The sequence below is a fragment of the Bufo bufo genome, chromosome 3, assembly GCF_905171765.1.
Source record: "Bufo bufo chromosome 3, aBufBuf1.1, whole genome shotgun sequence".
In the NCBI taxonomy this organism is placed as follows: domain Eukaryota; kingdom Metazoa; phylum Chordata; class Amphibia; order Anura; family Bufonidae; genus Bufo; species Bufo bufo.
Window position 1 is genome coordinate 562,208,260 of NC_053391.1, and position 26,919 is coordinate 562,235,178.

General features: G+C 46.5%; 1 protein-coding gene across 1 annotated transcript in view; it reads left to right on the plus strand.

The window, feature by feature from the left end:
• Nucleotides 1-1,980: 1,980 nt before the first annotated feature.
• The window catches only part of CNPY2 (canopy FGF signaling regulator 2), a 42,164-nt gene continuing 17,225 nt past the window's right edge, over nt 1,981-26,919 (plus strand). Inside the window, exons 1-4 of the mRNA XM_040425552.1 lie at nt 1,981-2,031; nt 5,383-5,507; nt 12,283-12,398; nt 13,959-14,156. Of these exons, the coding sequence (XP_040281486.1) occupies nt 5,408-5,507; nt 12,283-12,398; nt 13,959-14,156 (414 nt within the window). The 5' untranslated portion in view covers nt 1,981-2,031; nt 5,383-5,407. The remainder of the gene's footprint in view (nt 2,032-5,382; nt 5,508-12,282; nt 12,399-13,958; nt 14,157-26,919) is intronic.

Genomic DNA, 26,919 nt, shown 5'->3' on the forward strand with positions numbered 1-26,919 from the left:
TAGAGCGATGTGACAATGCGGCCCCCAGACCAAAAAAGGTTGTGCACCCCTGCTTTAGAGGGTAGAGTCCTGACCAAGTTTTCACCTCCAGTAGAAAAGGAGATGATCCCAACTAAGACTGGGCCCCATAGCAATCACATGGTCTGCCGCTATGGTAGTTACGCCCCTGGCCCATACAGCTATGTAAACGGGGAAATAAAAAAGTTATGGCTAAGGAAGATAGGGGGGAAAAAATAAAAACGCAAAAATGAAAAACCTCCGCTATCCTAAGGGTTAGGGCTCACGCACACGAATGTATTTTCTTTCTGTGTCCGTTCCATTTTTTTGCGGACCATATGCGGAACCATTCATTTCCGTGTGCATTCCGTTTCGCAAAAAATAGAACATGTCCTATTATTGTCAGCATTACGGACAAGGATAGGACTGTTCTATTAGGGGCCAGCTGTTCCGTTCCACAAAATATGAAATGCACACGGACGTCATCCGTATTTTTTGCGGATCCGTTTTTTGCAGACCGCAAAATACATATGGTTGTGTACATGATCGCTTAAAGGGTTTCTGTCACCAGATTTAACCCTATTAAGCTAGCTGACATTAGCGATGTGCTAATGTCAGCTAAACCTAACTAGCCTATTCCTACTTTTATCCATGCCCTCGTTACGCCAGAAATCTAACTTTTACAATATGCTAATTAGCCTATAGCAGCAGGGGGGGGGGGGGGGGGGGGCGTTGTTCCTGCTAATAGAGGCTCCGTTCTTCCACCTTTGTCGCCTCCCTCCAAGACCTAATTGACAGGGCCAGGCAGCGCTCACATCTGTCTGCCGGCCCTGTGCTCTGGAGAAATTTTGCGCCGTTCAGCATTTGGCGCAGGCACGGTAAAGGGGAAAGATGCTCGGAGGCTGCCAGCTTATTCACCGCACCTGCGCCAAATACTGAATGGCACAAGATTTCTCCAGAGCACATGGCTGGCAGACAGATGTGAGCGCTGCCCGGCCCTGTCAATTAGGTCTTGGAGGGAGGTGACAAAGGTGGAAGAACGGAGCCTCTAGGACAGTGATGGCAAACCTTTTAGGGACCGAGTGCCCAAACTGCAACCCAGAACCCACTTATTTATGGGAAAGTGCCAACACTGAATATTACAGTCCAGTATAGTATATCTTCCATGTACTTTATCATTTAGCTATAATAGCCTGCCTACATTTAGTGTGCTGTCCATAGCGTGCCCTGCACTGATGAATGGCAGGAAAAGTCTAAGGCATATTGGTACACCATAGACCTTATCCAGGGAGTGGGTGCCCACAGAGAGAGCTCTGAGTGCCGCCTCTGGCACCCGTGCCATAGGTTCGCCACCACTGCTCTAGGAGCAGGAACAACGCTCCCCTGCTCCTAGAGGCTAATTAGCATATTATAAAAGTTAGATTTCTGGCGTAACGGGGGCATAGATAAAAGTAGGAATAGGCTAGTTAGGTTTAGCTGACATTAGTTAAATCTGGTGAAAGAAACCCTTTAAAGAACCCCAGGTGTAACCTATAAGTTCTTCTGGCCACTAGCTCTATCTACCGGAGCACCCCTGCAGCCGCATGTACTACACAGGCACCAGGTGTGACCCGCATGTAAGCTGCCAGTTACCACACGCACACCACCTCCCTGTAAACCAGCGTTCTGCCTCATTTGTACACTTAGCGCCGTCACATGGTTCACTGACGTCACGGTCACATGACCGCGGATGAATCCAGGTCTTTCTAGAAACTAGGAACAGTAGCTCGCCACGCAACTGCTCCGGGGGGTCCTACTCAGAGAGATGTAGCTGTCTAGTGTGTGCCTGATCGCAACTAACGATTTAACTAATTGCGGGAGAAGCTAATATAATATATACGGTGTGCGTCCAGTGGGTTGACAAGCCACGGCTTCCACGTTTAAAGCCTCATCACTTTACTAACCCTCTTTGTTATAAGGCAGGGTATAGGGCAGCCTGACTGGGGGCTTCACTGCTCTCAGTGTTGCTGAAGCTGCCGATGTGGACAGGAGCCGGTAACTAGCGGGTGGTGGGTGAAGGGATTTGGGATGGTTTGTCTGGTATCGGGGAGCAATGGTTTCATGCAGAGACATTAGGAAAGTGAATGACATAACTTTATGTTCATGCTTCTGTCTAGTACAGTACATTATATGAAGTGGTGGCAGACATATAGGACACAGGTATATGCGGTGCATGTAAGGCTGTGACCCTGATCCACCTGAAAGTGAGAACCTCTAAACGTGGGCAAACTGGTTGGGGAGTCCTTAAAGGGGTTTTCTGAGTGTTTAATACTGATGTCCTATCCCCAGGACCGGTCATCTATATCCGATCAATGGGGGTCCATGCGAGCGCTACTTGCTGTTCATTACGCTGTCCGTCGTCTCAGAAGTTTTGGCGGTGTAGTGTAAGGGTACAACCGTGTGTCCGCATTTTGCGGACAAATGACTTCCGTTTGGGTTACGGTCCGCAAAAAAATGGAAGGGAAAAAAAAAAAGATGGAGAGAAAAAATTATAATTATTAAGGCCTTCAAAAATATGTAAACGGATCCGCATTTTGTGGATCCATTGACTTGAATGGGGCTGCGGACCGATCTGTACGGACAATAGTAGGACAAGCTTCATGTTTTTGCGGACTAGAAACACGGATGCGGACAACATACTGAACGTTGTCCGCACATTTTATTCACCCATAGAAATAAATGGATCAGATGCAGATAAAATATACGGTCGTGTGAATGTACCCTAAGGGTCCATTCACACGTCCGTAAATGTTCTGTGGATCCGCAAAACACGGACACTGGCAATGTGCCTTCCGCAATTTGCGGACCGCACATCGTCGGCACTATAATAGAAAATGCGTAATCTTGTCCGCTATTGTGGACAAGAATAGGACATGTTCTATTTTTTTGCGGAAACGAAAGCATAGATGCGGACAGCACATTCTGGCCCCATTTAAAATGAATGGGTCTGCACCCGTTCTGCAAAATTGCGGAACGGATCCGGACCCATTTTGCGGACGTGTGAATGGACCCTAATTCACTTGAATACACTATACTGCCGATCCAGAGGAGATGATGCATAGTGCACTCACATGGAGCACCGTCTGCTCTTCAAACAGCTGATCGGCCGGGGGGCCGGGTGTCAGACCCCCACAGATCAGATGTTGATGATCTATGCTGACGATAAGTCATCAGTATAAATGGCAGGACAACCCCTTTAAACACTTGGAAAACTCCTTTAAAAGGAACCTACCATCATGTTACAAAGTAGCGCGTGCTCCCTGTGAAGAGTCATGTGGGCAGTCCTGGCCCTCTGAAGAGTCATACAGTCCTATACCACGCTTAGCTTGATTAGTTCCCACAGGCAGAGATATGTCATTGAAGAGACCCGCGGCTAATGACCGCGACCGGCAATAATGTCGATCGTGGTCATTAAAGCCTTTTAGATGCTGTGATCAAGTGAGATCACGGCAACTAAAGGGTGAAAAACTGTGCCCAATGAGGATGCCAGTAATTGATTTTAAGGTGCTGGGTCTCGCTGAAGAGACCCAGGGCATTTAAGCTTCAATTCTTATTTTGGCCAGTAGATGGCAGGCCAACATAAGAAATGAGCAATTCTGAACAATTAATGGATGTATAAAGTCCATGATTGTTCAGAAACAGAATAAAATAAAAAAACTGATTTTGGAGGCTCAAATACGAGCTTCAAAATCATAAGAAGAAAAAAACTATTAAAAATATATATATATAAGTTTAAATGACCCCCCTTTCCTTAGAATAAAAAAATGGGTATCACCGATACCGTAAATGCCCGTACTATTAAAATATAAAAATATTTTTTCCAATATGGCGTAACGCAAAAAAAGGGTCAAAATGGGCAATTTGCCATTTTTTTCATTGTTTCTCTTACAATAAAATGTGATCAAAAAGTCACACACGCTCCAAAATGGTATCAATAAAAGCTACAGATTGTCCCGTGAGAAATGAGCCTCCACACAGCTCAGTAGATAGAACTATAAAAAAGTTATGGGGGTAAGAATATGGTGACGTAAAAAGGTTTTTAAATTTATTTCCATCTATTTAGACCTAAAACCTATACATATGTGGTATCATTGTAATTGTACTGACCCAGAGAATGAAGGGCACAGGTCAGTTTAACAGCAAAAGGAACGCCGTGGGAACAAAACCCGTAAAATGGTGGATGAATTGCGTTTTTTTTTTTTCCAATTCCACCCCATTTGGAATTTTCTTTTCCAGCTACATTGTATGCCATATAAAATGGTGGCATTAGAAACTACAACTTGTGCCACAAAAAATAAGCTGTCATACAGCTATGTGAACGGAAAAATAAAAAAAAGTTATGGCTCAAGGAAGATGGTGAAGAAAAATAAAAACGCAAAACCGAACTTCCGGTATCCTAAGGGTTAAAGGGGTTGTCTGGTCTCATGATATTGATGACCTGTCCTCGGGATCAGTATCACATCGGTGGGGGTTAGACTCCCAGCACCCACACCCCGATCAGCTGTTGGATACTTTAGGGCTTTGTTTAAATCACTGCTGCTCCATGCCTCTCTGTAGTGTCCTGTGTGCTGCGTCTGAAAGATTTAGGGTGACATTCGTCAAGACTGGCGTTTTACACACCAGTCTTAATCTCTCCCCTGCTTACTTTAGATGCGCATGCCTCCTTAAAATTTGTGGTCCCTCTTTGAATGTCCGTGCGACAAAGCGGAGATCTAAACCAGCAAGGGAGATGAGTGAGCGAGTACTCCAGGAGGGACGACTAAAGGACTGCTGCAGCTATAGACCTATTTGGCGGAATAGTTTTCTCAGCATTTACTGTATATGTACCAATTCTATTTCCTACATCAGAAAAAAATCATTTTTATCTTTTACATCAATCACTAAATATGAATGATATAAAAATTCAGTCATTTGTATGTTATGTATACGTAGACTATTATGTGTTCTTTGTTGTTTTACATATGAAGGTGTCAGGAGGTCTTTTCTGAAGACAATGAGATCTATCCATCAACATTAGGCCTATTGCACACGACCATATGGCCGCAAAAAACGGATCCGCTAAAAATACGGATGACATCCGTGTGCATTCCGTTTTTTGCGGAACTTAACTTCCTGCCCCTAATAGAACAGTACTATCCTTGTCCGTTATGCAGACAATAATAGGACATGTCTATCTTTGAACGGAAATGGAAAGCATATGGAGTACATTTCCATTTTCTTTGCGGACCCATTGAAATGAATGGTTCCGTATACGGAACGCAAAAAAACGGAATGTAAACGGGAAAAAAAAACGTTCAGGTGCAAGAGGCCTTACAATCATTTTCTTTGTGTTTGATCAAACTACAGGTTCTGGGGAGGACACTATATAAAGATGGTGATCCCCAAATCCCGCTGGCTTCTGCTCACTGTTCTTTTAGTCCCATTTTTCACTGGTACTTTGGCCAGAAGAGGGCAGGATGTGCACTGCGGAGGTAAGATTACATTGTGTACTTCCTACTAGTATTACTGTTACGTTACATTTATTATGCCATAAACACAAGGAGGGTCATTTACAAACATTTTTACGCAACTTAAAAAAAAAAAAAAAAAAGGTTGAATAACTCCCTTTTTGCGACTTTTTAAAATGCATGTGCAACAATATTTAGTTGCACGGGGCGTTTCTGCTCCACTTTCAACACTTAGGCTGGGTTCACACTTGAGCGTTTTACAGCGCGTTTTACAGCGCGTTCAAACGCGCTGTAAAACGCTCAACACATGAAAACCAATGCTTCCCTATGGCCCTGGTTCTCGCTTGAGCGTTTTACAGCGCGTTTGAACGCGCTGAAAAACGCCCTACGCTCAAACAAGTTCTTGAGCTTCTTTGGGGCGTTTTGACGCGCGTTTGTGGCCATAGGACACTGCAGTCAATCACACAAACGCGCGTCAAACGCGCGTTTACTATTGCAAAAAACGCGCGACAAAAACGCGCGTTAAACGCGCATATAAAATGTGCTCAAGTGTGAACCCAGCCTTAAGAGTTTTGAGGGAAGGGGCCAGGACATTGGCCCCAACAGATTTACCAACATTTGGCTGGAGTAGCTTTTCCTGCCAGGCACATGGATTGCTGAAGGTGTGCCTAATTAATAATGGGGTGCACGCCCTGTCATAAATTATGAGCATCATCTGGCAGCGTAAAAGACCAGTGTAAAAGGCGGCCTTGGTAAAAGACCCCCAGTGTTTGCAACTTTTTAAAATTCCACTTACTTTTCAGTGCTGCCTTGTCACTTTCCTGAAAAGGGGGTGGGACAGGGCCAGAAGCCCCCATGATGTAGGCGGGTCCAAATGTACAGAAGACAGGCCAAGACAAGTAGGCAATACCATGGTGCGCGCACAAAATACCCTCCCAGCAGAACCAAATACAACAGAGCAGCACTAAATATTGCCCTAGCGTTTTGTTCCCCGCCAGTGGCATTGAGGAGGGCTTGGGCTGCCCCCTGAGTATTGGCCTACTGGGCAAATTCCTTGTGGGGTCTACGGCTAGTACGCTCCTAAGTGAACGTGGTAGACGTTGTTTGCAACGTATTTTGCTGTAAATCTGGTGCCCAGCCGGACTAGCCAGATCTCCTATTTGGTCATGACTGTAGGGGTCTTGCATACCATGTATTGACCTCCTTCCAGTATAGCTACATGTTCAGCATTCAGCAGGGCTTACCCATTGGTTTGGTTGGGTCAGCTAGGCTTCTTTGCTCTTTAGCGGTCACATTTCACATGGATTAATTTAAAACGGTGTGTGTGATGCAGTGATCTGTAACACCATACAACATCGCCATATTGTGAAACTGCTCCCTCTGATCCAGAACGTATTGATGTGCAGCCTATTAGTGCCTGTGAGAAAAACAATACAGCGTATTGACTGTATGCTGATTGTCATCTCATGATCCCTTAGGCTAGGTCTACACTTGTCACGCGACAATTTTTATAATGATAGTCTATGGTGTCGCACTGCGACATGCTGTGATGCGACAGTCGCAAAAAATCCATTCGCGATGGATTTTTCTGCGACTGTTGCGCCGCAGTGCGACAACATAGACTATCATTATAAAAATTGTCGTGCGACACATGTCGTCGTGTAGACCTAGCCTTAACCCTATTATGTATTTAGACAAAGTGTGCCTGAAGACATTATGCAAACTAATATTTTTTTGTACTAATATTATATCTACTAATGGATATACTAATATTATCTATAATAATGCGGTATATGTATATACTAATATTATATCTGCTAGTATATATTTATACTAATATTATCTATGCTAGGGGGGAAAAAATAATAAAATATATATATATATATATATATATATATATATATATCAGGGCTCGACAAATCCCGGGCGCCAGGTCGCCATGGCGACCAGGAATTTGGTCCTGGCGCTTGGGTATTTGTCAGCCCGTTTTCAAAGATGCGCTCTCGGCGCGCACCATGGTTTCCTGAGCCGGCACAGTGGACAAGGAGAGGAGTCCCTCCCTCCCCACTGTGCGCGGCTGCCGCTGGCCACTAAGAACAGAGTAGGAGGAGGAGGAGGGGAGGGACTGTAGCCACTGCGCCACCAATGAATGTGCCGGCCATATCCCGGCCCCTATGACTGCACGCTGTGATCCGCGCGATTAACCCCTCAGTTGAGGGGTTATTCGCGTGGATTACAGCGTCCTGTCAGAGGTCGGGTGCCGGGTTCTTCAGTCTCGACTCTCTGCATCGGTGGGCAGTGGGCAGTTCCGATCGGAGTCCCAGCAGTGTAATGCTGGGCCTCCGATCGGTTACCATGGCAGCCAGGACGCTACTGAAGTCCTGGCTGCGATGGTATGTTAGTGAGCAGCATTATACTCACGTGCGCCGTGGCCGCCGGTCGCTCCTTCTTCTGTCTGTGCGGCTCATTGCTAATGCTTATAGCATTAGCAATGCGCCGCACAGACCTATGAGAAGAAGGAGCTCCCGGCGATCACGGCGCACGTGAGTATAATGCTGCTTACTAACATACCATCGCAGCCAGGACTTCAGTAGCGTCCTGGCTGCCATGGTAACCGATCGGAGCCCCAGCATTACACTGCTGGGACTCCGATCGGAACTGCCCACTGCCACCAATGATGGGGGGAGGAGGAGGAGGGGGACCCTGTGGCCACTGCCACCAATGATTAATACTGGGGAGGGAGGCGGGGTGGGTTTGTTACCAGAGGGGGCTGATAAGAGGGAGGGGGGGGGGCTGATCAGATGCTGGAGGGGCTGATAAGAGGGAGGCTGGAGGGGCTGATAAGAGGGAGGCTGGAGGGGCTGATAAGAGGGAGGCTGGAGGGGCTGATAAGAGGGAGGCTGGAGGGGCTGATAAGAGGGAGGCTGGAGGGGCTGATAAGAGGGAGGCTGGAGGGGCTGATAAGAGGGAGGCTGGAGGGGCTGATAAGAGGGAGGCTGGAGGGGCTGATAAGAGGGAGGCTGGAGGGGCTGATAAGAGGGAGGCTGGAGGGGCTGATAAGAGGGAGGCTGGAGGGGCTGATCAGAGGGAGGCTGGAGGGGCTGATCAGAGGGAGGCTGGAGGGGCTGATCAGAGGGAGGCTGGAGGGGCTGATCAGAGGGAGGCTGGAGGGGCTGATCAGAGGGAGGCTGGAGGGGCTGATCAGAGGGAGGCTGGAGGGGCTGATCAGAGGGAGGCTGGAGGGGCTGATCAGAGGCTGGCTGCCATGGTCAGCTCCCTGCTGTGTGCACAAAGCACAGGGCAGCAGGGAGAGTGTAAAGTCCTATTCACCCTAATAGAGCTCTATTAGGGTGAATATGACAAGGGTTCTAGCCCTTAAGAAGGCTAATAGTTATTAAATAAAGTAACCCCCCCCCCCCCCCTTCCCCAAATATAGAAAACAATATATTGCGATATACATGCTTAAAATTATATCGCAATATAGATTTTATGACGCGTCTCCGCCTGGCTCCTAACTTTTTTAGCTGGCTCCTAGATTCCAAGGAAATTTGTCAAGCCCTGATATATATTGTGGTAGTGTTGCATGCATGTGTTTCACCATTGTTTTGCAATGCAATTATTGGCGACGTAATTTTTACAGGTATTACATCTGTAAAAAAAAAACCTCGTAGCCAATAACCACATTGAAAAACAGTGTTGGCAATTCCCAGTAAAGCCTCATTCACACGTCAGTGTTTTCCCATCAGTGACTGTGAGCCCGAACCAGGATTGGAGCCTCCACAGACATAAGGTATAAGGGAAAGATCTGCCCCTGTTCTGTGTTTAGAGCTGCACCTGGTTTTGGCTCAAAATCACTGATGGAAATCACTGACCGAACACGGACGTGTAAATGAGGCTTAAAATGTCATTTTAATGGGCACCACCCTACCACTATATGTGTAGCCAGCCTAAGAAATCTATGATTTGAGATTTTTCAATTCAAGAGGTTGTCCTTGAACATGCCGCAGTCGCTGTGCAGTAACCTGCCCCAAAGTGGGCAGGACGGTCTTTTGCTTTCCCACTTAGATAACGCTGCTTAATCTGCCTCCTCCCTCTCATTTACATAGAATGCCACTTTCATTGGGGGAGGGGGACTGCAAACAAAACAAGTTGATACAGTAAAGGTAAATGAACCGTTTGAATATCAAAAAAAAAAAATTGTCTTTTTTTTGTATACATTCCAGGCCAAATAATGAACTTTACGCATACTCAAGGCGCCCCCCACACCTGACTCTGTTCCAAACATTTACTGCAGGGTGGAGCTTGTTATAAATCATCCTAGCATCTTAGGGCCCTTAAAGAGGACCTTTTTATGGGTCCAGACATTATGAAACAGGAAGGGGGTTGTGGTAGGGCATAATTCATGGATGTAATATTGCTTACTAGTTTGTCTGGGCGCCGCTCCGTTACCCCACTGTGGCCCCCGTTCACTTTGCCCGTCTGATATGCTAATGAATAGCATCGGTACAGGGAGGAGGAGACTCCTTCTCCCTGGCTGTAGCGCTGTCCAATCACAGCGGAAAACGTCACAGCCAGAGAGAAAAAAAAACCTCCCCTTCTCCCTGGCTGTGACGCTCTCCGCTGCGATTGCACCGAGCTACAGCCAGGGAAAAGGAGACGCCCATTGAGAAGCAGGGCAGTCTCCTCCTCCCTGTACCGATGCTATTAATTAGCATATCAGGCGGGAGAAGTGAACGGGGCCACAGCGGGAGAATGGAGCGCCGGACAGGCTCACTAGTAAGTGATATTACATCCATGAACTATGCCCTACACAACCCCCTACTTATTTCATAATGTCTGGACCAGTGAAAGGTCCTCTTTAGCATGAGCTGATGATTGGGGCAATTATCAGTAAGAAGTTTTCCTAGTAACGGTCGTTCCCAATAATTACCCTGTGTAATGGTGCTGCCGATCACCTGTTGAACGACATTGACAACATTCTAGATGCAGACGTCTAAATGATCATTTCAAGCCAGCAGATAGTTCAATGTAAACAGCTATCTGCTTCCCAGAAACAATGATTCTCTATGGGGACGAGTAATCTCAGTAGTGATTCCTCGTTCCCACGCAGAGGAAATGATTGCTGCATGCAGCTCTCACCTCCTCAGAAAAGCAGGCAATTATCAGGAATGTATGGTTCCTTCCCGATAGCTGCCTGCTGAGTTGGCCCATGTAAAGGGGCCTTCAGTCTCTCAGCAAAATCTAAGGAGAAGTACCATAGAATCTGCCGGCAGGATGACGGCTTCCATAAACTGTAGAGAATGATGGACCGGCAATAATGCATTGGAATACTTAGGTAATCCAGTGCTTAATTATCTCAAAATATTATTCATCATTAAAATACATTAATTATACTTAATTACTAAGGTAAATGTACCTAAAATGGTGGCATAAGCATGGTAGGAGGAATTGCGGCCATCGATAGTGCCTTTAACACGGGAGGGTGCAATTTATAGAGTTAAGAAAAGCTTTGCCTTTATAGGCTATGTACACCTTTTTGGAGGCATTTTTTTTTTTTAGGATTGCATTTGACTCATTTTGAGTTAAAAATCATCATTTTTCCAATTGGTCTTTATTAAAAATATTGAGCCGTTCTGTCACAATGGGTTAACTGCTTGTCTAGCTGTGTGAATGGTACTTTTTACTTTCACTTTGTGCCGTCATCTAATAACCCTTATCTCTAATTTACTAAGAGGTCATAAACACTTATTTAAGCCATATTTTTATCAGTAAGATAAGAACTGAGCTATGAGTGTTTATAATGTCAGAGAGCAGAGATAAGGAGCCCGTCAGATCAGCTGGCTGAGGAAGCAGAGAGGAAATTCGGATCCCTCTATTAGAGCATCTCAGCTCTGTACAGAAAAAAGGACTTCATATTTGTAATAAAGACCAATTTTAAAAATGGGTTTTAAGCTGAAAATAAGTACAATGCAAAAGATTGCCCCCAGAGGTGTATGTAGCCTTTAAAGGGGTTGGCCAGTTTATATGACTAGCTGCACATGTGCTGGGAAATTATTCAGGGCACACTCAAAATGCATATGGTAGTCTTTTTTATTTTTTATCTTCTTACTTAATTCCTACTTACATGCAGGTCCACTCGCCTGCTTGCCGACACCACACTGCAAAAATGGGTGCCGATGAAAGATTCCATCCATCAGTGGCCTCCATTCACTTACATTGGGGACGGACAGGGTAACTATCACATACGCAGTGCGTCCCCAGTGTAAACTCTTCATGAGCAACCATGTTCCCTGTGCAGCGCCAGCAAGCAGGTGAGCGGACCTGCATGTAAACATTAATTATTCATATTAAACTATCAGGTGTCATCGCCATTGGTTTAATAATGCTTAATGGGTTTTCTAAGCCACATGACCCCCTTTAATAAAAAGTAGGGGTGCAGCCCTTGACACAGTAAGTTTGGAAGTCCGCTTTAGCAAATTAAGCACCATGCTTTCTGCACTATAGACTCTGCTTATACACTACGATACTAGTAATGTGTAACGCTAACAAGCATTTTCTAACCATTTTGATCCAGCAATGTTCTTATCACTGATCATTTCATGTGATCTAATACATTTAATGTCAGAATTTGATCCTAGGGTGTGCAGAGGACATTTTATCTCCATGTATAGCGGCCTATATGGATGATGTGTATACATCTGGCTTTATATTAGGTTTGGTGAACTAGGAACCTATGACTTATCCGATCTGTTGCTTGCATAGTCTCGTCTGAAGTAATGACATGTCTCTTCTGTGTCAGCTTGCCGAGCCCTTGTCGATGAAATGGAGTGGGAGATCTCACAAGTGGATCCTAAGAAGACCATTCAGAAAGGATCTTTTAGAATAAACCCTGATGGTTCCCAGTCTATAATTGAGGTATGTCAGTTCTGGTGCATCTACATTGCCATGTATTTTGGATTAGGTTAGGGTTAGGTATTTCTTGCAAAAAGTCCCATTGAGTAGCACCTTGTACATCTAAGATATTCCTACGGAGCTGAAAGTCCCACATATACGCAACCATGGTCAGTCTGCCAATTGATCAGATTTACAATTGTCCAGTTTAAATACTAATTCATTTCCCATTTATTAATATTAGTCACCTGTCAGATTGATAAATCTTAATGTTGGCAGCCTTTTCCGATACTAGTACATTGCTGGAACGTTTAATTAGAAAACTGCTTAGGATACTTTCACATCTGCGTTTTTTGCTGGATAATAATACAACCGGCTGCATCTGTTCTGAACGGATCCGGTTGTATTATTTCTAAAATGACCAAGACAGATCTGGCACTAAATTGTAAGTCAATGGACACTGGATCCGTTTTCTTTAGTGTCGGAGAAAACTGATCCGGCACAATTGACTTGCATTGCCAGATCCATCTTGATTAGTGTCCCATGACGCACACAAAAACACAGCTTGCAGCGGTTTTGTATCCGGCATGGGAACACAAACAAATGGAATGCATTCTGGTGCACTCAGTTTAGTTCAGTTTTGTCCCCATTGAAAATGAATAGGGACAAAACGGAAGCGTTTTCCTCCAGTTTTGAGATCCTATGACGGATGTCAATACCAAAAAGAAAAACGCAGGTGTGAAAGTAGCCTAGGATAAATTGCCGCACGAGAGTCGAGAATACCAGACGCATACAGTTGCCACACAGACAAGAGAAATATAAGCTTGACCATGGCACAAGTCTAGAATGATGCCAAGGACTTGTGGAGTAGGTAAGTAAGTATAGAAATGCAGGTATTAAAGGGGTTGCTCAGGATTTTAAAAGCGATGGTCCATCCTTAAGATAGGTCATCAGTATATGACTGGCAAGGGTCCGACACCCCACAACCAGCTGTTCTGCATTGGCTCTAGTGCCAGAACTTCCACAGCTTCGTCCAGTGTGTAGTGGATGAAGCTGGTTAGAGCAGCACTGTTCCCATTGAAGTGAACAGCTTTCAGCTCTGGAGCTAATGCAAAACAGCTGATGTGCTGGGTTTCAGACCCCTGCCGACTAGGTAGTGTAGCAGTGAACAGGCTTACAGTTTTACTTTTTGTGTGTGCCTTTTTGTTTCTCTTTAGGGCCCTTTTACACGGGGAAATAATCAGGAACAAGCCTTTGTCCCAATCCTTATCCACCTGATAAACCTTCATAAAGTGATCGCATCTTTCGTGCCACACATAAAATCTTTGTTTGCTGGTAGCAGATTGTCCTGTGTAAAAGAGGCATTTGATGCCAGCAAACAATTAATCTGCATGGGGACGAGCAATCACAGTAGAGATCATTCATCCCCATATAGAGGGGATGATTGCTTCATGTAAATACAGCTATCCCCTCTGCTCACAGTTATTATCAGGGATGAATGGTTGGCCATCAGTCGCCCCATGGTAAAGGTTATTTACTTGAGAAAGACTAATCTTTTGGTATTTCATACCATATTAAATTTAGGTGCCTTATTCCCGAACTGAAGCTCATCTTATGGAGCTTCTGGAGCATGTTTGTGAAAATATGAAGGCTTATGGCGAGAAGATAGAGCCAGATACACGCCGAAAAACCTACGTACGTGTCCTTTCTCGTGACGGCAAAAGAATGGATGCATCCAACACCAACATTGAAAGAGACGCTATATCTGACTTGAAATTTACAGTGAGTATGGTTTAATTTTGCTGCCTTGACACTGTGCTAATATTTATTGGCTGCATTTCTTTACTCTTCTCTAGGTAAGACGGCCACTTTAATCCATATATAATATTGTATATTATTACTTATTTAGAAAAAAATAAAGTAATAAGCATACATAGTGACATACATGGCCATGACTTGCATAGTCAGCAATGGAGGAGGTAAGGGACAAGGAGGGGAATTTATCAAGATATTTCATACGCCAGCCTTGATCTACTTTGCACCTAATGTATTCAGAAGCACAAGCCTTTTTTAAATTGGGCGCATCTCTGTCTCTGAATTTGTCAGAAAGTGAAATCTACCACCGGTAATAGATCTGAGATATGATTTACACCACGTCCCAGCGTGAATTATAGTTTAACATTGGTGGTCTAACAGTCTAATTTAACTAAGTTTGACAATTTTTTATTTTATTTTTTCCTATTAGTTAGACTACCAAAATAATTTTTATTTTTAGAAAAAAAAAATTTATAGATTTTTTTTATTTGGGGCAAACTGCCCAAAAACTTGGTTATTTTTTATTTTTTTTTAAACTGTAGCTCCTTATTTTTTAAATCTGCTAAGGCTGGGTTCACATCATGTTTTAGACTTCCATTTGACGTATACATTAGAAAAAAAAGGAGACAAAAATGCAGTACACCACGTTCTTATAGCCTGCAGAGTTTAGAGAGAAAAAAATTGCTCCCCCGGGTATAAACACGTCACAGTGTTGGGGTTTTGAGCACTTCCTCCTATTTAGGCCACTTCATTCTGTGATTTTTTTTTTATTTTTTCTTGATTATATATGGAATGTGCCATAGTTTATCGTTGGTAACATTCTGTGCACCTGGTAGCCTGTGTCACATGGCCTGTTATAGGTGGGGCTCGCAGCCTCCTCCTACCCTCCCATTGTATTAGTGATCTTACTATGGAGGTATGTGGGAATTTGGCTGTAAGGCTCAAAATTCATAAATGTTAGTTAAACCTAACCAGTGTAAGGAAGAGGCAGTGAGCAATACTTAACTTCGGCAGTGCTACACTTTCCTCAATCCTCGTCATGGTCACAATTTCCTGCCTTCGGTACGATCCCATCCAGAAGCGCTCTTCTGTCTTCCTGGCCTCAGCAGTCGATGGAACATCATCCCTGATTTCACCATCTACTGCAGCCAGGAAGACTTGTTGAGGGCTTCATTCCGGATGCCTGCTCTGTAGGATATTGCTTCTGTGCATGTGCCAGAACCTCTGCTGCAGACGACATCCCTGACATCAAGGTTCCGTCACAGGCTTCTGTACATCCCGACGCAATTGAATGTAAGGCCTGTACAGGTGTGGGAACATAGCATTCGGCATCTGTGCTGTTGCTATAATAGGCATGCACTGGTTCAGGGAATCCTCAGCAAGCACTGCCTATCTGGTTTTGTTTTTTATTTGAAAGCAATTCAATTCTAAGCATATTTAAATTATGTGAATGGGGCGATGATTCGTGTTTAATTGTAGTAACAGCCACAGGAGGTGTAATAGATGTGGTTACTTCTGATTGAACACTGTGGCAGGCAAGGCCAGCCCTGTGACACATCACACTGCAGAGCAGGAAAAAGCTGAAAATGAACAAAAACAGGAAGTGCTAGATGTAAACATGCTTGCTAAGCTGCTCTGCTGCCCAGACAGGGAGAAGGAAAGCACAGACATGAAAAATAGGTATTGAGGTCATAAGTATACAATGTTAGGGGTGTTAGAAGCACATAGAAAAGTTTTGATTGTGGGACCTAAGAACCTATTTAAAAAGCATCCAAGAGACTCTCCGTTACGGTGGAAAACAGCACCCTGTGAGTCATTGTACACTGGCAGGGCTGATCAGGAGCTCTGCCATGCCATAGACACCCAGAAATCACATGTTCGTCAAGTCCAATAGAGGAAGGAGCATAGCTCCAGTAGAGGAGCGGCATTTCTGTATTCACTGCATAGCGCTCATTAAATGCTACGTATAGAAGAAATGAGAAGACAGAAGCAGTAATAAACCTCTTCTGTCTTCGCGTCAGGGTCCTTGACTGTCGCTGACACCCAGGGACCTGACCTGCTCCTGATAGAGAGCAGGGGCTGTAATCCTGCGTCACACATGTACAGTGCTTGGTTGTTACCAGCGTATAAAATATTCTTGCTTGATTACAGAAAAGTGACATTTAGAAGAGAATGTAGGCATCTCATGAATGTTTTCCTGTGTGTTTTCAAGGAAGAACTGTTTTCTTTTCCTTTTTGAGGAGACTCTGACTTAGCTAAAATCCTTAGCCATGTTTTAAGGCTCTATAATGGGTAGGACATTGACTTACAGGGTAGCCACCTACAATGACTTTAGACATTGTTCTTCTTCCTGGTGGGGAGAGAGTTGTTAAAATATGAATGCAGAAAGAAGAACTGTGAAATTATCATCTTGGATTTACCCGCAGTTAAAATGTTTTTTTATTTTTATGTTATTCCTTTTTTTTTAACATGCTTAAGATAGCTGATTTATTACAACAAATGTCCTTTGGCAGCTGCTGAATTCTGTGTCGTAAACGTGTGGTATGCAGAAAGGTAACGTATTACAAGAGTTTATTAGACAGAAGCTGCATGCTTTCAGTGGCCATATGACTTGCTAAACAGTAACCGTCATGTTTCTGCCGTGTCCCCAAACCATTTCCCTTTATGCACACACCCTGTATCTGTGATTTGGGAATATTGGCTACCAGTTCCCTGCAAACAGAAGGTCAGTTCAGTTTATGAGCAAACCTTGATGAAGGGAAAAAAAGTAAGATTATACTTGGCTCTATGAGCCATGAATTGTATAATGGATATCCCCCTCTTGCTTGTTTTGTTCAAAAATTAAAACAGATGCCCAGACGTGAAAATCTTCCAAACCCTATCTTTTAACCTTTCCGCAACTGACCATCAGAGTGGCGGCCATTTCCAATAACCTACCAGTGATATTGCGTTATAAGGTTATTTTAAAAGTCTTCTATAAACAAGAAAACTCTATCTAAAGATGACCTTACACATTAGATATAAGTAATCATTGAACTAATAGGCCTCCATACACATTAGTGTATTGTCTGCTGAACCCCGCGAGTGCATCGGGTTTGGCCGACAGTCTGATGTGTGTGGGGAGCTCCTGACTCTCCCTAGACAGATGATGTAGGGGAGAGAAGGATCGGGCAAAGTGAATATTTTCGCCGGATCCTTTTGCTCTTCCAGGAGATCAGATGCCACCAGTGGCTTTCTCCTGTCTCCACATTGAATACACGCACATACTCGGCCAAACCGAACGTGGATTTGGGATTTGGGAGAGAGCTGTTGGCCGAACGATTGTTCACCAAAAGCTATTGAATGTATATGGCAGCCTTAACAATCATCTGGTGAATGATTTTTCACAGATGCAGCAGCCGTTAACATATTAGCCCATGCTGACAAAAGTACAGTCGTCCAAAGCGGTCATACATGTTCAGTGACACTCGGTGAAGAAGGAATTTCTTTGCATGAAAGATCTTTCATCTAAGTAATGGCCAAAAATTTCAAATACAAGGGGGCGTAGCTATAGGGGAAGCGGCTGCTTTGGGGCCCAAACTGAGAAGGGGCCCACCCAGGATGAGGACTAAAAGATTTTATTGTCAGGGGCAGGGCTGTGGAGTCAGTCGGGGGAAATTTTGGGTACCTAGAGTCGGAGTCGGCAAACAATGCACCGACTCCGACTCCGACTAAATTTAGATTGGAATTTAAAAAAAAAATTTAAATGTCCCAATTCACAAAAAGTTATAATTAATGACTTCTCTACTGTAAGAATAAAGACCAATGCATGCAGTGCCTCACGTAACCGCAAAACGAACACGTTAAGTGACCGTGGAGAAGCATGCTTTTCATGTGCTTCACTATATGGCACGCAACGCACAATTAGGAGCTGCAATACTTATACTTTCCATAGTGTTGTGTTCTGCTTTTACAGGGAACGCAGCGTCCATGTGTAACCTAGCCTCTCACTGATAAGGGATTAAATAAATATGTTTTTTGCAGGACTAGAGAGTGAGACACTTGTATAAGTGAAGGGAATGGAGGGCCAATAGTTCAAGACTGAAGCTGTAAACCATTGGAAAAACTGCTCTAATTTAGCTAAGGCTATAAAAACTTGTAAACTCCGATTGTTAGCTTAAACTTTAAATATGACTATGGGATTCTCCTAGGAAAATCATGTTTCTCGCTCATATCATTGGGGGACACAGGACCGTGGGTATAGCTTGCTGCTGCCACTAGGAGGCGACACTAGGCTGAAAGCTGTTAGCTCCTCCCTTGCAGGCTATACCCCCTCCAGCCTGGAGAGAGCATATCAGTTTTTAGCTTAGTGTCGTAGGAGGCAGACCTCCCTGCTTTGCAGGGTGTCGTTTTTATTTTTTCTTCTGATTTTATTATTTTTATCTTTAATTCACAGACTACTGGAAGGGGGCACAGGGTCGCCTGCGTCCCTGTATCCCCGGGAGGCTGGCCGGTGTATCTAAGTCACCGCCTTGCCTCCCCCAAGAAGGCAAAGTGGACCAGGGCAGCCTCGCTCCCCTGCTTCCCCCCAGCAAGAGGGCCACCCTCTCTTCAGCCCTTCTCTGCCCGGACCCCTGTCGCATGGTGCCAGCGGTCATAGGGTGGCCCTGCTGGTGTTGCATCATAGGGTGAAGAACACAGATGAAGACAGGTAAGTAATCTGCTTCATCCCCCTAGCTGCAGGAGAACTCCTCCATCTTCCACCCCCGTCCGTCAGCCCGATCTCCGGCCTCACTGCTCTCGCCGCACAGCCGCTCTGCGGCATATCGGGTCTATTTATTAGAGGCGGCGGCATAGCACACATTACCTTTTAGCCGCAGCGGTTCCAGTACCGCTGTGGTCAGGGCTGGACATGGGGATCATAGGCATTCTGACCTCACTTCAGCATTAGGCTGCCGTTCCCGGGCCGGAAGGGCGCGTGGCTTGCCGTTCCCGGGCCGAAAGGGGGCATGGCTTGTCGTTCCCGGTTTGGAAGGGGCGTGGCTTGCCAATCCCGGGCTGGAAGGGGCGTGGCTTGTCATTTCCGGTTTGGAAGGGGCGTGGCTTGCCGGTCCTGGCTGGAAGGGGGCGTGGCTTATTCTCCCGCCCTGATTCAGCTTCCTGATTCTTCCTCGGCGCTATGTGGGTAGGACACAGGACCTGGGACCTCCATACTGGTAGGCAATCGATACCCCCATCCTGCAGGAGATTTGACCATGTCTGACCCCGCCACTGACCCCCACCAGGCACCCTGTAGGACCACTTACTATGCCTGCTCCTTATGTTCGGAGAAATTCCCTCGTGGTCAGTCACTATCACTGTGCTCTGCATGTCAGAAACCTGCACAGAGCCATCCCCCTAGGGCACAACAGCCCACAGAAGCCCTGGAGCGGCCTGTCCAGGGGGAACCAGACTGGGCAAGGTCCCTGTCACGGGCAGTGGAAGACCTCTCAAAAATCTCCCATTCCACCCTTTCATTGCTGGGTCGTTTGGTAGAGAAATCACCACCGGCGCAACCCGCACAGTTGCATAGCGCACAAACCAGAGGCAGACTTCCTAGTAAGCGCCCCAGAGCAGACACCCATTCCTCCTCTGACGACTCAGCATCCCCCCCTGCTCCTGGATCCCATTCACAGGCGTCCTCCCTTTTAGGCGACGCACTGTCAGAAGGAGAGCTTGGGGATTCGGATGCAGATATGGATCCGGAGCACTCTTCTCAGATTGCATCCATGGTGGATAGCCTGATATCGGCAATAAGGGACACCTTCCAGGTTCAGGAGGACCTTCCGTCCACTAGCCAACAAGGGGTGTCATTTCTGCGTACAAAGCAGAACCCCAAATCGTTCCCATTACACGACGATTTTTCTATCGTTGTCACGAAGGCTTGGGACCAGCCAGGTTTGCGTTTCATTATTCCGAAACGCCTAGACCTACTCTACCCTTTTCCACGCGAGTCCGTGGACAAATGGTCCTCCCCACCGAAGGTGGACCCACCGGTTGCTCGCTTGGCAAAATTCACTTCCATCCCGGTGGCGGATGGCTCGTCCCTCCAGGATCCAGTGGACCGCCGCATAGAGTCACTCTCTAAGTCGATCTTTACGGCGAGCGGTTCGGCATTGCGGCCGATTTTCGCCTCTGCCTGGGTAGCCAAAGCAGTTTCGGAGTGGTCCCTCCGTTTGAACCAGGACATAGCGTCCGACCTCCCTCCCGCTGAACTTCAATCGTCAGCGCTCCAAATTTTTTCAGGCAGGGAAATATCTCTGTGAAGCGGCTCTGGATGCTGGGACTATGATCGCCCGTTCCTCAGCTCTCGCCACTTCCATCCGCCGGGAGTTGTGGCTCAAGGCCTGGAAAGCCGATTCCTCATCTAAGCGCTCCCTGTTGAGGCTTCCGTTCTCGGGGTCTCGGCTATTTGGGTCCAAATTAGATGAGATTATTTCGGAGGCTACGGGTGGAAAAAGCACCCATCTGCCCCAACCCAGGGCAAAGCGGCCTTTTCAGTCCAGAACTTCATCTTCTCGCTTTCAGTCCTTTCGCCGCTTTTCGGGCACCCGTTCAGCACCCACCTCAGCGGCGGGGCCGCCCAATCAGGATCGGCGGAAAGGACCGTCCTTTAAGCCCCAGCAGGCCTGGCGTCCGCGTCCTCAGCAGCCTCGCACAGCCCCAGGTAAGCAGCCTTCAGCATGAAGGTTTGTCCCCACCCTCACAGGTGGGGGGGCGTCTTCTCCTGTTTCAGGAGATTTGGCACGCCCATATTCCGGACGCATGGGCGCTCGAGGTTGTCTCCTCGGGCTACAAAATAGAGTTCAGGTCTCTTCCCCCCAACCGCTTCTTCCTCTCCCAGCCCTCCAGGGATCCCATCCGGGCCGCGGCTCTTTTGCACGCAGTCCAGTCACTTCTCTCACGGGGGGTGATTTCCCCTGTTCCCTTGGAGGAGCGGTTTACGGGTTTTTATTCCAACCTGTTTGTGGTCCCCAAAAAGGAGGGCGATGTGAGGCCAGTGCTGGACCTAAAACTGTTAAACCGTTATCTGCGGGTTCAAAGGTTCAGGATGGAGTCCCTCCGTTCCGTGGTTGCTTCACTGGTGAAAGGGGAGCACATGGTGTCCTTAGACATCCAGGATGCATATCTCCACATCCCCATCGCCACAGCCCACCAACGGTTCCTTCGATTTGCCATCCAGGCAGCTCATTACCAGTTCGTCGCTCTGCCGTTCGGTCTGGCGACGGCTCCGCGAGTATTTACAAAAGTTCTTGCCCCTCTTCTGGGGATTCTGCGGTCCAGAGGCATTACTCTTCTCCCGTATCTGGACGACATCTTAATCAAGGCACCTACAGCGGCTCAATGCGAAGAGAGTCTTCAGATTACGATGAGCACCCTCACTCGCTTCGGGTGGATTATCAACCTGAGGAAGTCATGCCTGTCTCCCACCACTCAGATCAGATTCTTGGGCATGACACTGGACTCCGAGGCTGCCGTGGTGCGTCTACCACTGGACAAGAGATCGGACATTCAGAGGACGGTGCGTCTGCTCATTCAGCGCCGCAGGGTGTCGATTCGCAGCTGCATGCGAGTACTGGGCCTGATGGTGGCCTCCTTCGAGGCGATTCCATTCGCCGAGTTCCACACCAGGGATTTTCAGAGGCTCATTTTGTCCTCCTGGGACAAGTCCCGGGATTCTCTGGACCTCAGGATCTCTCTGTCCCACCCAGTGCGCGCGGCTCTTGGCTGGTGGATGGTACCGGACCACCTGTCCTCGGGGAAGTCCTTCCTTCCAGTGTCATGGACGGTGGTCACGACCGACGCCAGCCTCAGCAGCTGGGGAGGGGTCTTCGGTACCCGGACAGCCCAAGGCGTTTGGTCTCCGTCGGAGTCCAAACTACCTATCAATATACTGGAGCTCCGGGCCATCTACCTCTCCCTCTGCCATTGGACCCCCTACTTGCAGGGCCGTCCGGTCAGGATACAGTCGGACAACGCTACAGCGGTTGCCTATATCAACCACCAAGGGGGGACTCGCAGCGGGACGGTGATGAACGAGGCCGCAAGGATTCTGCAGTGGACGGAAGCCCATGTTCCGGTGATCTCGGCTATATTCATCCCGGGTGTGGACAATTGGACAGCGGACTTCCTCAGCCGAACGACGGTGGACTCGGGGGAGTGGTCTCTCCATCCGGAGGTGTTCGAGGACCTTTGTCTCCGGTGGGGACGCCCAGAAGTGGATCTGATGGTGTCCAGGCTAGATCACAAACTCCCGTGCTTTCTGTCTCGCGCAAGAGATCCGATGGCGTACGACGTGGACGCCCTCGTGGCTCCGTGGGACAACTTTACGTTTCTGTACGTGTTCCCTCTGTTACCGCTCCTACCTCGGATCCTACGCAGAATCAGGATGGAGGGCATTCAGACGCTTCTGATCGCCCCAGACTGGCCTCGTCGAGCTTGGTACTCAGAGCTCATTCTTCTTCTGGGAGACGTGCCGTGGCCCCTTCCACTCAGGCCCGACCTGCTCTCACAGGGCCCAGTCTTCCACCAGGGTTTAAATACGCTACGTTTAACGGCGTGGCTATTGAAACCTTCCTGTTGAAGCAAAGAGGTTTCTCCGATGCGGTTGTTCGCACGATGATTAGGGCTAGGAAGCCCTCCTCCGCCAAGATCTATTATCGGACGTGGAAATCTTTCCTCAAATTCTGTGAGGACAGGGATCTTCCTCCCAGGCAGTTTTCCCTCCCTACGGTGCTGGCTTTCCTTCAGGCGGGTTTAGAGCTGGGACTAGCTCTGAGTTCGCTGAAAGGTCAGGTTTCTGCTCTTTCCATTTTTTTCCAGCGTACACTGGCGGTGTTGGGTCCGGTCAAGACTTTCATACAGGGAGTGGCTCACACCGCAGTCCCTTATCGGCCACCGTTGCATTCCTGGGACCTGAATCTGGTGCTGGTAGCGCTCCAGTCCGAGCCATTTGAACCTCTGCGATCAGTCTCCCTTCGCATGCTTTCATGGAAGGTTGCGTTTCTGGTTGCAATTACCTCCATCCGGCGGGTGTCGGAACTGGCGGCTCTCTCGTCCAAAGAGCCCTTCTTGGTGTTTCATCAAGACAAGGTAGTACTTCGGACAGTGCCGTCCTTCCTGCCGAAGGTGGTGTCGGCGTTTCATGTTAATGAGGACATTGTTCTGCCCTCTTTTTGCCCTGAGCCTTCTCATCCTAGGGAGGTGGCTCTCCACCGTCTGGATGTGGTACGGGCCTTGCGGATCTACCTGGCAGTGGTGGCCCCTTTTAGACGTACGGACTCCCTGTTCGTAATCTCGGATAGTCCTCGTAAAGGTTTGGCAGCCTCGAAGGTGACGATTGCTCGGTGGATTAGATTGGCCATTGCAGAGGCCTACCGCTCTAAGGGCAAGGTTCCTCCTCCCGGTATCACGGCTCACTCTACCAGGGCGGTCGGGGCTTCTTGGGCTCACCTTCACCACGCTTCGGCGTCTCAATTGTGTAAGGCAGCAACTTGGTCCTCTTTACACACCTTCACGAAATTTTACCGAGTGCATTCTTTCGCCTCGGCGGATGCTGCTCTTGGCCGCAGAGTTTTGCAGGCCGCAGTATAGTGTCTTACCGGAGGGAGTTGGTTTTGTTCTGGGCCAGTGGTTGTTTCCCGCCCCGGGGACTGCTTTAGGACGTCCCACGGTCCTGTGTCCCCCAATGATATGAGCGAGAAAACAAGATTTTTGTGAACTCACCTGTAAAATCTCTTTCTCGCTTTATTCATTGGGGACACAGCACCCACCCATTTTTTCTTTTATTATGAGGCCAGTGGGTCCGAGTTGCCGTTTGGGGCTGGTGTCCAGTTTGGTTTTTTTGTTGGGCAGTGGTCCTTACTGGTTGTGTTTTGTTTCGGTACTGTTTCTCCTACTGCTGAAGCACAAACTGATATGCTCTCTCCAGGCTGGAGGGGGTATAGCCTGCAGGGGAGGAGCTAACAGCTTTCAGCCTAGTGTCGCCTCCTAGTGGCAGCAGCAAGCTATACCCACGGTCCTGTGTCCCCCAATGAATAAAGCGAGAAAGAGATTTTACAGGTGAGTTCACAAAAATCTTGTTTTTAGAATAAATGACCCTTCCTGGATCCTCCCACTGCCCTATCTTCAGCAGCAGTGTTTTGTCTTTTGCTTAAACTGTGCAATACAGTAGACTGTTGGCTTCACAGCCAGTAGTCCTGTGGTAGGTTGCGTTTCTTTCCCTCAAGGAATGTATAATACGCATATTAATACAGAGGAGTCGGAGTCGGAAGTACATAAAACTGAGGATTCGGAGTCGGAACATTTATCTACCGACTCCACAGCCCTGGTCAGGGGGCCCCCTCAACAATATTTTAATTATACAATGACAATATACACTGCCTGTCCAAAAAAAAAAAAGATTCTCAATGGGGTTAAGGTCTGGAATCTGTGGTGGCCAATCCATGTGTGAAAATTATGTCTCATGCTCCCTGAACCACTCTTTCACAATTTGAGCCCGATGAATCCTGGCATTGTCATCTTGGAATATGCCCGTGCCATCAGGGAAGAAAAAATCCATTGATGCAATAACCTGGTCATTCAGTATGTTCGGGCAGTCAGCTGACCTCATTCTTGGAGCACATACTGTTGCTGAACCTAGACCTGACCAACTGCAGCAACCCCAGATCATAGCACTGCCCCCACAGGCTTGTACAGTAGGCACTAGGCATGATGGGTGCATCACTTCATCTGCCTCTCTTCTTACCCTGATGCGCCCATCACTCTGGAACAGGGTAAATCTGGACTCATCAGACCACATAACCTTCTTCCATTGCTCCAGAGTCCAATCTTTATGCTCCCTAGCAAACTGAAGCCTTTTTTTCTGGTTTTCCTCACTGATTAGTGGTTTTCTTACGGCTACACAGCTGTTCAGTTCCAATCCCTTGAGTTCCCTTCGCATTGTGCGTGTGAAAATGCTCTTACTTTCACTATTAAACATAGCCCTGCGTTCTACTGTTGTTTTTCTTCGATTTGATTTCGCCAAACGTTTAAGTGATCGCCGATCACGATCATTCAGGATTTTTTTCTACCCGCATTTCTTCCTCGAATACGATGGGTCCCCACTATCTTTTCAGTTTTTAATAATGCGTTAGACAGTTCTTAACCCAATTTTAGTCGTTTCGGCAATCTCCTTAGATGTTTTCTTTGCTTGATGCATGCCAATGATTTGAGCCTTCTCAAACAGACTAACATCTTTTCCACAATCACGAGATGTGTCTTTTGACATGGTTGTTTAAGAAATGAGAAGCAACGCATTGCACCAGTTGGGGTTAAATAACTTGTTGCCAGCTGAAAGATAATCGCCCATGCAGTAATTATCCAATACGAGGCTCATACCTATTTGCTTAGTTAAATCCAGGTGGTGACTTTTTTTTTTTTTTTTTTTGGGATAGGTAGTGTGTATATATAGTGACATTGTAGGAAACAGATGGAGCAGCTACTGGGCCTGGTCTGAGAGGGTTATCTTGACTAGTCACAGGAGTGGGGGTTGCACAGGAGTGGGGGTTGCGAAGACGTTTCCGAGGGATGGGGGTGTTGCCTATTCAAAAAGTTGCTGTTGTGCTCAGTGATTTCTAGTTATGCCACTGGGTGATGGTCCGTCATATTTCAGCAAAAACAGTCATTTGTTAAATTTTACCCTACAAACGATTGTTTCGGTTGAAATTGTCCGTAAGTGCATGCAGTATAGTAGAATTCATGAATGCCAGCAGTTGTGCATTACACGTTAGATTTACTTAGACTTGTTAACTTTTTTTTGTCTCCTTCTAGCCTTACAGCAGTTTTATTTATCAGGACCCCTATACCATACTTAATACAGCATCATGGGTGGGTTGCTGTGGGATAAAGTGTGGACCAGCCACCTTTCTACTAACAAGTAACAGACTAATTATAAATCCTAATAAATTCTAGTTTATGCAGATGCAGTGTTCATTGAAGTGCTGGAGTGCTAATGGATTATTTGTGTCTACATATGGGGCTTTTCTATATATAAATATACAGTTGTTTGTATGTAGTATTTTTTTTATATATATTACGCTGTTTTTGTTTACTCTATTCAATTTGAAAAATCTAAGAAAAACAAGCAGTACAGTCATGTGATCATGTACTGGAAGAAAAGGTATCACAGATTGGATATGAACTATACAAAGGAATCAGCCGTTCATGATGCTCAGTTTTAGAATATTATAACAATAAAAAAAGGGCTTCATCCAGACATACTTGATATATAATACATGTAAGCCTAGCTATTGAAGACCAAAAAAAGATTCCTACTTATAGGCAGGGGAGTACTTTTCTTGCATAAACTCTCCTATCCAGGAAGGAGGAGAAGAGAGTAGAAAAAGAGTATAGAGATAAAAGATTAGTTAAAGGCTATGTATACCATCAGGGGCATTTTTTATGATTTGCATTTTACTCATTTTGGGCAAAAAATAATAATTTTCAGTTGGTCTTTATTAAAAATGTTTAGCCGTTTCTGAGGTACAGGGGTTAAAAATCAGTCTACTTGCAAGCAGTCACTTTCTGTATTCTTTGAATACAGTCATCTTATCTCTGATCTCCTGACCTCATAAACACTAATTTAAAGGGGTTTTCCTCAGGCTAGGTCATCAGTATCTGATAAGTGGGAGTCTGAAGAAACCTGGGCCCCCCGCTGTTCCTCTGAGAAGGC